Source organism: Anabrus simplex, chromosome 7, assembly GCF_040414725.1.
Source record: "Anabrus simplex isolate iqAnaSimp1 chromosome 7, ASM4041472v1, whole genome shotgun sequence".
Lineage (NCBI taxonomy): Eukaryota > Metazoa > Arthropoda > Insecta > Orthoptera > Tettigoniidae > Anabrus > Anabrus simplex.
This window is the reverse complement of record NC_090271.1, coordinates 80,229,063-80,242,798: the sequence shown is the minus strand read 5'-3', so window position 1 is coordinate 80,242,798 and position 13,736 is coordinate 80,229,063. Positions and strand designations below refer to the sequence as shown.

The 13,736-nt window shown below is 39.3% G+C and overlaps 1 protein-coding gene across 1 annotated transcript in view; it reads left to right on the top strand.

The window, feature by feature from the left end:
• Window positions 1-13,736, top strand: part of LOC136877704 (succinate dehydrogenase [ubiquinone] flavoprotein subunit, mitochondrial) — a 161,724-nt gene that overhangs the window by 49,832 nt on the left and 98,156 nt on the right. The window contains exon 6 of the mRNA XM_067151914.2: window positions 8,539-8,731. Within this exon, the coding sequence (XP_067008015.1) occupies window positions 8,539-8,731 (193 nt within the window). The remainder of the gene's footprint in view (window positions 1-8,538; window positions 8,732-13,736) is intronic.

Genomic DNA, 13,736 nt, shown 5'->3' with positions numbered 1-13,736 from the left:
GAGGGTTAACACTAACAATATTATGTCATCCTTACTTGACTTTATGCTTCGTTTACCGTCATCACTGCTCCCTAGTACACTCCGTTTCCCTGAATGTACATCCCTATAACTCATCCACACATTAGGATCTACAAATCTCACTCCCAATTTCCAACCCACCCATTCCATGGTCTCATTTAAACCCCCATTCACCTCCCATTCAGTATCCCTCCTACCCAGTATTCCACTGATAACAATCTCTGCTAACTGCTGCTGTGCTGCCATAACCAGATCCCAAACATCCCCAACTTAGTTAGTACCTATTCCTTCTTTCTTTACGTTATTGGTACCAGTGTGGAAAATTACCACCTTCTCCTTACCCTCCTCCATCCCTTCTGTTTTCCTCAACATTTACCTTAAGTCCCAGATAACATTCTATCCTGGTTCCCTTTCCTCCACATATTTCCCCACATACCTGAAAATTGAGTCACCCATGATCAGAGCCTCAACCCCATCCTCATTAGATCCACTCTACTCCTGGCTCCCTTAACTTCCCTGATGCCTGCAGACCTCTACTTTATATTTCCCTTTCCCAATGGTCCCTTTCCTCTTGCCCTGTGCCTCCTCATTACATGTAACAAGCTTTAACAGCTTCATTTTAGATAATAATCCTGTATTGACTATAAAATCAAGTAGCAAATATTGAAGATTAACTTATTATATGTAAGTGGTCTGCCAGTTCAATACATAATCTTAAATATTTGCTACATGACCCTCCTCTGTAACACTTCCGTAATCTCCATCTACCCTCTGCTGGTCTACCTGCAGTGACTCATATTGATTCCTCACCAATATCTGCTCCTACTCTCTGAGGAAAGCCTTTAACCCTTGTTTTCCTTGACTTTAAGACATTAGCCCACCTGTCTTCCACAAAATCTCCCCTTCCTTCTCCTCCATCTCGCCTACCTACCATATCCTTTACGTTGATTGAGAGAGACCTATCACCATTCCTGTCCTCCATTGCAAGTCTCTTTATCACCCTCAAACTCACTATCTCTTCTCTCATCCTCTGTAGTTCCCACTCACATCCACAGTCCTTACACCTGCCTCACTCAGCCATTCATCTATCACTTCAAGGAAATGTGTTGTATGGAAATATCAACCAAAGTAAAATAGGGTATTATATGAATTGAAATAGGTATATATATCAAAGGAAATAATGTATATCACACACATACTGTTAGAATAACTACACTGTAATTATACTAGTTAAAACATATCCTGATTATGAAATACTGGGAATAAGAGGCTAACTATAGAAATGTACAAATACATAAATACGTTAATAGTTATGGACAAATTATTATTATTATTATTATTATTATTATTATTATTATTATTATTATTATTATTATTATTATTATTATTATTATTATTATTATTATTATTATTATTATTATTATTATTATTATTATCAATAATAATATTGAAAAGGCTTTTGATAATGTACACTGAATAAAATTAATTTAAATTCTTAAAAGCATAGTAGCCTCATATTGAGATAGAAGAATAATTTGTGATTTGTACAAAAATGAAATTGCAGTAATTAAAATTGGAAATGAACAAGAGGAAGCAAAAATAAGAAAAGGAGTTAGAAAAAGTTGAGCTTTGTCTCCCATGCTATTTAATGTTTATATCCAGGATGCATTGAATAAGCTTTGAGAGGATTTGAATATAGGAATAAGGATACAGGGTAAACAAATAAATATGATTAGATTTGCAGATGACATTGCCATAGGTGCAGACAGTAAACAACATCTCAAACAAATAATAGTAAAAATGGAGGAAATCATAGGTAATGAATACAACATGAAAATAAGTAAGACAAAGACGAAAGTTATAGTCCGCAATAAAAAAGCAGACTCAATTACGAAAATATTGGTGGGCAACAAAACACTGGAAAATGTTAAAGAATTTAAATATCTCGGAAGCAAAATTACCAAAGATGGATGAAGCAAGAAGGAAATCAAAAGTAGAATTTTACAAGCCAAATCAACATTTCACAAAAAGTAACATTTATTCACTACAAATTCCATTAATCTTAAAACAAGAAAAAAATAATTGAAAGCACATGTTTGGAGTGTGCCTTTGCTGGCAAGGTTTAGTGTTTACAGTGCACTATATCTTCTGGTATGGGCTAGAATAAATTTGTTACTTTCATTGACCCATCTCGGTCTTATCCTTGGCTTTGACAATATGAGAGTGGCTGAGGTATGAGTGATGCTAGTAATGCCATTCCTGTCCAGCCCAGCGGTGTAGGGGGCAATGCGTCCGCCTGTCACCTGGCGGCCCCAGGTTTGATTGCCGACCGGGTGAGGGGTTTTTAATTTTAAATGATTAATATCCCTGGCCTGGGGACTGGGTGTTTGTGTCGGTCGTCCTTAACGTTTCTTTCCTCACATTCAACACTCTACACTTCCACAATTCCAATTACACACAGGTTCATATCATATGGTGCAAGTAGGAGCAAAAGATCTCTATAGGTCGACGCCCCAAAAAATAGCATTAAAAAAAAAAAAATGCCATTCCTTATGCAGCCAGTCCCTGCTATGAATGGTGTAAAAATGTCACTCATAGGGTCGGTTGGTGCACGCATTTCAGTGGCTTTGGAAGACTGGTATGCAATAGCAACTTCTGGTTCAGTGAGGAAAGCAACAGGAAACTACCTCACTCCTCATTTCCCTAGTACGCTTCTTTAGTGACACCTAGGCTATCAGTGACAGCTAATGGTGGACCTGTTGAGGATCCAACCAGCCTTTGGGCTGAATACCCAACATATATATCATATCTTTATTTTTCTCCAGATCTACAGTATTGATACCTTATTGATCTATTAAAGGAGAAAAATAATAATGCCCAACCCAGGCAGCTTAAGCTGACATACACATATAATAATTCTCGTAAAATAAATAGAACCAACATAATCGGTATCTGCTGCCAATTGGCGTACGGACATCTCCCTCATGGAGCCGATAGCCATGATAAATGAAAACAAGGGAAAAAGGCAATAATAATATAAATAATAATAATAAAATGGCAATGAGGTAGGATAAACACTGTCGCCTGGCCCAAGATCAACCTTTATCGTGGTCTGTTGGCCATGGCATAAAATACCCAAAAACACACACACACACACACATTTAGAGCATTGCCCTTTATGCTTGCAAAACATAGACAATTGGAAAAGAAGAAAAAAGGAGGTTAAATTCTTTTGAACAATGGTGTTATAGAAGAATGCTGAAGATTAGCTGGACAGGAAAAGTAACAAATGCTGAAGTGTTTAAGAAGGTAGAGGAAAATTACACCTTATGGAAAAGTATAAAGAGGAGGAGGACTAGACTGATAGGACATATTTTGAGACACAATAGCCTGTTGAAAACGGTATTGGAGGGAATGCTTGAAGGCAAAAGATGTTGAAGAAGACTACACCTACAATATGTACAGCAAATCATATCTGATGTAGGATGCAGAAGCTATGAAGAGATGAAGAGGAAAGCTATGAATAGAACTGACTGGAGAACTGCCGCGGACCAATCCATGGATTGAATACTTAAAAATCATCGTCATCATCATCATCATCATCATCATCATCATCATTATTTGCAGTCAGAAAAGGCCAGCAATATACTGTCTAATAACAATTCTGTAGTTAAGCCTATCCTAATTTTAACAATAGCATTTTTGTAAGAGCCAAATTTCTAGAGATATATTTCTCCTACTACACAAATTTCCCGCACTACACAAATATTTCACTATAGTGAAATAAGCACACTAATTGCTAATAAAATAACTACACTACAATAATTCTAAACTGCGTTTAGATGTATCCTAATTATCAAAGGTTATTAGGTCTACTGTGCACAAACAGAAATGAAAATTTCTGTTAAATGTTGAAATTCAGAACAACTGCTCAAGGATTATACAACAAACTAAATACATAGATCGATTATTATAATAATTATTACATTTTTATCCTTCTATGCTCTAACAGAAATGCAAACTGCTGTTAGGGAATTGCTGAAATATTGAAAGGGTTACCATACATGGGGATAATACATGAATTATAAAAATAAGGGGACAAAACCTTGAAATTGTGGGGGACTTTAAATACTTGGAAAGTGAACTGATGCAGGAGGCAGGGCTGGACATGGAGATCGGTGAGAGGATTCAACAGTGAAGTAGCCTACATTCTACTAGAGTATGAGAAACCTGGTGTGGAGGTAATAAGTAACAATGAGGTGTAAAGAGGTGATGAGTAAGATGTGCTACTGTCCAATATTGATGTATGCAGCAGAGGCTTGGACACTTATAAAGAGACAGGAGATTAAAATCTAGGCTAATAAAATTCGATTTTTAGATGCATAATAGGAAAGACAAGAATACATGTTAAGAGGATGAAAAAGGGAAGGATGCTGAAGAGGACGATGGATACCCAGATAGAAGAAGGGAGGGCAAGAGGGAGACACCCAGACTAAGGTAGTTGAAAACAATCAAGTATATTATAATTATAAGAAACCTGGATTGGAACACAGTCAAGGAGGAACTATGGTGATTGGATAGAAGAAGATGGAAAGGTGTCGTAAACATCCAAACTTGGCAAGAACTGGATGAAGGAAATGGATGATGATGATGATGATGAAATGGAAATGGTGTATGGCTTTTAGTGCCTGGATATCCCAGGACGGGTTCGGCTCGCCAGTTGCAGGTCTTTCTATTTGACGCCCGTCGGCTACCTGCGCGTCATGATGAGGATGAAATGATGATGTATACAACACATACACCCAGCCCCCATGCCATAGGAATTAACCAATTAAAATTGAAATAATAAATAAAGAGGTTCAACCTATTCAATACAAACCAATTAAGGTTAAAATTCCCGACCCAGCTGGGAATCGAACCCGGGACCTTCTGAACCGAAGGCCAGTATGCTGACCGTTCAGCTAACGAGTCGGACATGATGATGATGATGGTTGGAGAATGCTTACTTCTAAATAGAGGGTTATTTTTTCTTTGTTATTGTCCCCCTGTGGGTGGGGTGGTAGAGTAACACCCATGGTATCCTCTGCTTGTTGTAAGAGATGACGAAAAGGGCCCCAGGGTCTCTGAACTTGGGAGCATGTGTAGGTGACTACAGGGCCCTGAGCCGAGTCCTGGCATTGCTTCTACTTGTGCCAGGCTCCTCACTATCATCTATCCTATCTGACCTCCCTTGGTCAACTCTTGTTTTTTTCCGACCCCGACGGTATTAGGTTGCGAGTCCTACAGAGTCTTTCATTTTCATGTCCTTTGTGCCGATACCTTCATTTTTCGAAGGGTTGGATCCCTTCCATTTTTTCTCTCTTATTAGTGTTATATAGAGAATGGTTGCCTCTTAAAACAATAATCACCGCCAATTACCACCTGTTATTATTGTTTTTTTAAGTGTGTTAATCAAAGTCTCAGTGAGTAAGCAGGATAATATCATGAATGATGGGTTGTGTGAATATAATAATTGATGGATCTTCGCCCATCTGTTGTCGGAATGAATATTCTGTGACAATATGTGCATATGGTGGGGGGAACTAGAGAGAGAAAGGATGAATATCTGTAATACAGACTAAGTTTTCAAGATGGTAGAACTGGAAATGTGTAAGAGTCCTGTATGGGTGGTTTAATGGCTGGTTGGAGGCACTTTGGAGATAAGTTGTGAGAAAGGGACAATGGTAGGGAGAGAGGTTGATTAATGATAGAGTGAAAAATCTGATGACGTCCACTAGGGTGAAGGGTGCTGGTGGTGGTGATTTTGTTTTAAGAGGAAGTATAGCTGGCCAACCATCCTCTATTAACACTAATCAGAGGGAGAAATGGGCGGGGTCTGACACTTCAAGAAATGAAGGTACTGACCAATGAAAGACTCCCTAGGTCCCGCAAACCTAATACTGTTGGGGTCGGAAAGGAACAACTGGTGTAACAGTCGCTTGCGATATCGCAGTTATAAACCGAAAGAACTATGTTGTACTCTCAATTGTGATGATCTTGGCAACTTCTTTGCCTTGGCTGTATAACAGGTCAAATACTTTAATATGATAATACCGGACAGCTTGCTGTTTTCAGCGAGAAAGCCGATAGTGCTGCTACCTACATGGCTTGGTGTGACCAACTCTTCAAAAACATATTGCCATCTGCATGATTCTTGGCGCACTGCCGTGTTGTTTATAATGTATCAGTGTTTGTCACTAAATAATCTTACATTGCAGTTATATTCCAAAGAAAAGTGTTATGCGCTGAACAAATTACCCAGCAAGATAATGGGCGTGGGAAATGATAAGGACCGCACGTATTAAAAAAAGTAATGACCTCACATCTGTGTTGAGGTTACATTCTATACCCCTTATATTAAGAAATTCAATCAAATACCCTACTGAAATGTTAGTAGGACGTAAAACCAATAATATTAACAAATATGCAACTCTAGTATACTCAAGCTTGAGGGTCCATATTGTTAAACAGTGCCATACATTTCACAATCGAAAACTTGCGGGTCTGTAGCGTAATGGTTATCGTGGTAGTCTTGAAATTGAAAATTCAAAGCCATGAGTTTCGAATCCAGTCACCTATTCTTTTACTGTAAGAAAATAATAATAACTTTCTTTACGTCCCACTAAGTACTTTTACGGTTTTCGGAGACACCGAGGTGCCGGAATATAATCCCGCAGGAATTCTTTTACATGCCAGTAAATCAACCTACACGAGGCTGACGTATTTGAGCACCTTCAAATACCACCGGACTGAGCCAGGATCGAACCTGCCAAATTGGATCAGAAGGCCATCGCATCAACCGTCTGAGCCACTCAGCCCGGCGTAAGAAAATTATTTCAGTGCATTATTGGCATAGGCTTGAGCACCAGTCCAATTAATTTAAAACGTGTGTATGGTAATTCTTCATGCATTAATTTGTGAAAGAGACTTTAGGAAATTCTGGACCCTTCATCCTTGTCAGGAACATCGTAGTTCACTCACGTAACCCCAATATGTGTTATATATTATGTATTTTTGTCTTCAGAGGTAAAACAGAAAATTCAAAGAATGGCAAAAGCGAGATGGCAGCGTGAGGTTGTGTTGCTCTGTAGAGTTCGGAAAGATTGGCCGTACCGAAGGAGAAGAAGAGGTCAACATAATGGGCCAAACTACTGTTTTTTAAATACAGCTTCTTCTCTTTCCCAAAATCTTAATAAATCATGGATGTTGTTAGGTTATCTGTCCCCGTTGGCTCTTTGGCTGATTGGTTACCTCTTCGTGCACCCCCCTCCCCCCATTTATGATACCTTCATTCTTTGGAGTGTTGGACTTCTTCCATTTCCCTTCTAAAACCAAACCCCTTGGCATTACAGCCCTTGAAGGGCCTTGGCCTACCAAACGACCATTGCTCAGCCCGAAGGCCTGCAGATTACGAGGTGTCGTGTGGTCAGCACGACGAATCCTCTCGGCCGTTATTCTTGGCTTTCTAGACCGGGGCCGCTATCTCACCGTCAAATAGTTCCTCAGTTCTAATCACGTAGGCTGAGTGGACTTCGAACCAGCCCTCAGGTCCAGGCAAATCGAACTCGGGGCCTCCGGGTAAGAGGCAGGCACGCTACCCCTACACCACGGGGCCGGCCCATTTCCCTTCTGATTAGTGTTAATAGAGGATGGCTGGCCAGTTGTACTTCCTTTTAAAATAATCACCACCACGGAATGGTCAGCGTACTGGCCTTCGGTTCAGAGGACCCTGGTATGATTCCCGGCTAAGTCGGAGATTTTAATCGCGTCTGTTAATTCCTGTAGATCGAGGGCTACGGGTTTGTGTTCGTATTCGTATTCAAGTATATACAACACATCATACGAAAAACAACCACAGAAACACGCAATAGTAAGTACGGTATATATCCCTCCACATATGATTGCTGTTATGAAAGACATCCGGCCGGAAAACTAGGCTAAGTCCATACAAAATCCTGCGCTAGGTAATTGAGAAAAGGCTAGAAAGAAGAGGAGAGTGTAGTTATTAAGTATTTCCCCAGAGGCTGGGTGGATCCTCAAACAGATTCTGCTTTATAATTTTTAAGACATAGCGAAAGGCACGGGTAACATAATGCTCGTTTGGAGGTTTATGAAGGAGGAATTTCATATTTTAAAATTTCATTCTTAATTATTGTGATTATTCAATTATTTTAACAAAAATATTTCCAATGAGTGTGGTGCATTCCTCTCAACTGTAGCACAGACAAGTATGCAGTTCACACCAACACGCTAGATGTCACCACCATCGCTGTTCGCACTCCACTCAATGCTGTTGAGATATAGCTGTCCGGTATTGGTGTATTAAAGTATTTGAACAGGTGTACAGCTTTATCAGGTTGTGTGGAATGAACTTACTTCCCCACCCAGTAAAACTCAAAACTGCTGTGTTTTATTCTTTACTAGTATTGTGAATTATTTAATCATTTTAATAAATAATAATTGTGTTCTTTGTTCTAATAGAACATGTGCTGTCGCAGACAGAACTGGGCACAGCGTACTGCATACATTATATGGCCAGAGCCTTCGCTACAATGTTACTTACTTCATGGAGTTTTATGCACTTGACATTTTGATGGAAAATGCAGAATGTCGAGGAGTGATAGCTTTATGCCTTGAGGATGGGACTGTTCATAAAATTCGAGCCAAAAATACGGTAAGCATCTATCTTTGATTCTTGTTCCGTACAAATCCAAGTATATAACTAGCTCACTACTCCTATGTTATTAGATATTATTATTTAGTTAAAATACTTATTGTGGCTTGAGATTTTCTTCTTCTTTCATAATTACCATTTAGAGTTTTTACAACTACAAAACCTTATGCAACTTGCCCTTCCTCAGCAAAATTTTGCAAAAATCCACAGTGAATTGACTAAACATTTCCTTAAATAAACATAATATTCTATACTAAAAGAATAGATACAGTGTAAACAAACACAAACACACACACACACACTCTCTCTCTCTTTCTCTCTCTCTCTCTCTCTGCTGACCCAGAAATTGCTCTTACAGGGGCTGATTATGACCCCATTCAAACAGATCTAAATGCTGATACTGTGCTTCTTGTCAATAACCTGGCAATTCTGTACCCAAGAGCAGCATCAACTGTTGTGTACATATTGCTTAGTTGTTACATTGAAGCAACATATTTTCTTTCTGTGACTTTGTTTTGTGAGTATTTCATTTTCTCTGACGAATAGTGCATATACTATCGTTTAAGGTGCTCACAACCTACCATGCCTTAATCCATTTCTTATGCTTACCTTCTGCAATTGTAACATCATATCCATTCCAAGCCCGTTAACTACTGCTTATGAATAAGATACCGTGAATCCAGGCAGGACTTTTGATACAGTAAAGTTTGTTTGTATGAATTATCAGTTTAAAGTTAACTAGTGGACCCGTGCTGCTCCACAGCATTCCTTATAAATAGGTCAGATAACTCATCTTGATATGCCTGATAAAGATGATGATTCCAATTGGGAACCTGAAATATTTGTTCCGAATGAGTAAATTTATAATACCAATATAGTTGGTCCGTTATTGGACATTATAAATTTTCCAGCTAACTCATTCCTGGTTGCCAGCGTTTCACCCCAGTGTGCCAAGTTGGGCTCCTCAGTTGGTAAATGGCACACCCACCAAGATGCATGGCTAGTGCATACCTAATAGCCTATGCAGTGGCCTCCTTTTGACAGTTTGAATTGTCTGGGCAGTCTGTTCTCTTGGAGTATGTAAGTGAAGAGAGAAGTGAGCCAGTATATACAATGCGGGCCCATGTTCTTAATAAATGCATTATACCGTAGATGTTGTCGGGACCGGCATTCTTGCCGATTTTCAGTTGTTTAATTGCATTTTTCTACTTCCACTATGGAAAAAGGTCTGGAAAGCGGCTCGTTTCTCGGGGCACTGCGCTTGAGTTTAGAAAAGTTACATTTCACTATTTCTGGTATGATTCTTGTCCCTCTTTGTCCTTGTGAGGTCTATGATCCTGTTGGCAATAATGTCAGTACTCATTTTAGGATGCCGCTTTTCGGGGTGTTGCTTGCCAGTTAGCCCATTCAAGATTCTCCAGTTCATTTCTTTGAGTGTAGCTTCCCATTTCTCTCATCTGTTCTTATTTAAAGAGTAGAGTAGCTGTGAGCCCACTGTTTGATTTCCAGAACTTTGGTATTCGTGGCATAAAGCCTCACTATCTTCATTCCATCCAGGTACATATTCCTTTCTGTAACCCCTAGAAATGTTGGACTTAGCAGCTTTTATAACTAGTTTAACAATTTCGTCGTAGTTATTTGCTGTCGGTTGAAGATTCTCTGCAGCTAGACTGGAGTCAAGGTCTTTTGTGAATCCATCCCAGTTGGCTCATTTTCAAGCTGATTTCCGCCATAACAGGTCGGTGTTGACTGTTTGGGAAGTTGGACAGAACAGTGCGAGTGGTGTTGAGTGGTTGGTCTAGTTGATTTTTAGACACAAATGTCAAGTCTAGGTTGTAATCCTTGTTCCAGCTTACGGAGTGGAAGGTTCCCTTGTCTTTTACATCAAAAACCAAATGCATATTGTTAGTTTCTGCCCATAGAACTAGAGACTCCTCATCCACGGTGTCATACCGCCAGTTTGTATGATGACTGTTGAAGTCTCCAGTGTATATACAAGGGTGATCAAAAGTCGGCATTACTGTAGGAGCCCAATTCACACACGGAGGCTTGTACAGATTGACAGTTTTTAAGTCTTTTATCTGAATTGCTATAGTATAAATGTAGCCATCTTCAGTGCAACCAATTACTTGCACTCCATTTAAAGTTGACTTCACATAAGTGGCTATTCCATATTGTGGATGGTGGATAGCTTTGACCAGTGTATAACTAGGTATTTGTAAAGTGTGTGTACAGGTTATGAAAGTATGACCCATAGCATATAGCCTAGAGTGAACCCTCTAGTGATGAGGAGAGTATGAATTTGGAAATCACCGAAACAAAATAACAGTGAAAGACAGGGAAGGGAACTTCCTGTTTAATCCTTAATGGCTGGCAACCACATATTTCTTAATTGATAACCAGTGTCCCTGTTGAAATTATTAGGATTTTTACGTATTTCCACAGCTTATCATTTAATCCTAGACCTATAGTGTTTAGTGCAGGTAAGAGCTCAAACATCTTGGAACATGACATCATGACCCATTGATAGGGTGTGCTCAGCTATTGCTGACTTCTCTGGTTGGTTGAGATGGATATTTCGTGGGTGTTCCTTGATACAAGTACTAATAGACCAGCATGTTTGGCCAATGTATACCTTGCCGCAAGTATAGGGAATTTTGTACACTCCAGGGTGTTTTACTGGAGGCAAATTGTCCTTGCTTTCACTTAAACTGTGAGCAATTTTTGTGACGGTGCCAACCACGGTTTTTATATTGTGCTTGCGGAGGACTTTGGCATTTCAATCTGTGGTATTGTGGATGAAAGGCGGACGCAGTTCCCTTCACGTATTCATTAAGTGAGTTTTACTTAGTCATCCCTCTGGGATCCAGGGCTCTATGAACCTGTAGATCGTTTTAAGCATTACTCTTGGGTAGTACACTCATGGCCATAAGTTAACCCGTGAACACCTAGCGTTGCATATGTGCAATGCCATGCCAGTGCTAATTTTTTTTCAATATATGAAGTTGTTTTCCAGTAAAAGAATGAAAATTGCACACGTATTCGGTAAAGGGAAGTGTTGTGCTTTGTTACGAGTCAGTTAATCAATAGTCACCACTTGATTGTTGACGAGGTGTATGTTTGAAGTTCACCGTGTGTTCCAGCTATCAAAATGGCATACCGTAAGAGGTAAGATTCGCCATATAATTTTACGATTTAGAAATAATTAACCTCTTTTAGGAAATCCAGGAAGTAAATTCATCAGAGTTTGAATGTAGCATGATTCCTTTTACAATTAATAACTCATGGGCGAGTGAGATCCATATATTCCCGGCATTGCATATTCGCAAAGCTAGGCGGATCCATTGTCAAATCACTTCCTTATGTACCAATTTGGTATTGGAGGGTTTGTTATTGACGTAACAATGTTGTTGTTGTTGTTGCTGCTGTTGTTGTTGTGGTTGTTGTTGTTGTTGTTGTTGTTGTTGTTGTTGTTGTTGTTGTTGTTGTTGTTGTTGTTGTTGTTGTTGTTGTTGTTGTTGTTGTTGTTGTTGTTGTTGTTGTTGTTGTTGTTGTTGTTGTTGTTGTTGTTGTTGTTGTTGTTGTTGTTGTTGTTGTTGTACGTCTTGGTAGTGACAAGATAAGCAAGTCTGTTGTGCATGCAATGATCAAAGCTTTCATTGGTAAACACCCGTATATTGACATGGAAAGTGAGTATAAGTAATATTTAGTATACGTAATTTAGATATTTAATAGAATAAACTACGGTAGTGGGTGTAAATTTCAAGACATTGATATTGTGTGTTAGTGAAATTGCGTTTTCAGGTTACCTAGTTTCTTCATAGAAAATAACAGAGAATAGATATTTCACTGCGACTTGAGTCACGGCCAGCTGGACTCCCTATACGGCATGATGTCGGAAGCTGGAATCCAGTGTGACTCCGCGGATTTTAATCCAGCATCTATGGAACGCGGCCACAATATCACAGAAATGGGGTGAACGCATGATAAATGCAATAGCAGTATTGAACGAAATGAGGAAACGAATATGAAGCTTGATATCACTCAACAAATAATGGAGGATATGTTAAAAGAGGAAGACTAACTGGAAATTGCCAGGGGCCTGTTGAAAAGTATTCTTGCAATTCAGCAGAAAAATATGAAGATGGAAATTCAACATGGTTTAAAGAAATTGGAGGAAGCTCTAGATGTGGGATCTACACACAGAAAAGCTTGGAAAGCAACTAGAGCATTACTGCAAAAGGATTTGCCCATTCAAGAGAGCGTAGAACAGTGCACCACAAACAGAAATGTAGAACAGGATAAATGGGAAATAACATTATCCAAGAAGAAGAAGGGGGAACAGAGGCAGAAGAAGACAGTTGAAGATGAAGGTACTCAACCTGAACCAGTATCTGAAACTGTTAAAGAGAACGAGCAACGGAAACGTTTAACTATAAGAAGCCGCCCAGAAGCTGTACTTATCAAACCAATGAATGGCAAGACTTTTGCAGATGTTGTGAAGGATATCCGCAGCAAAGTGAAGCCAGAAGACAGTGGTGCTGGTATTAGATCGATCAGAAAACTATAGCTGGAGAGGTTCTTCTAGAATTTAATAAGGCCACGGAATAGGAGAATAAAGAAAATTTTAATAAATCACTTAGAGGTGCTCTTGGACATGACGGCGAAGTGAAAGTTCTGACGCCTAGACCTATGTTGGAAATTCGGGATATGGACAGTGCCACCACTGTTTCCGACATAGAGGAGGCTGTAAGACGAGACTTAGAAAATCCTAATCAAGAATTGAAAGTCTCAATCACAAATCCTAACAGCATGGGACAAAAACTCGCCATTGTGGAGATAGAAGATAGCGAGGCACGAAAGCTGTTAGACATAGGCAAAATTAAAGTAGGGTGGCTATACTGCAGAGTAAGAAGGTGGGCCATAGTTCCTTGGTGTTTTAGATGTCTGTCATATGGGCATCAAGCACGAAACTGCAAAGGATTGGACAGAAGTAAACTCTGCT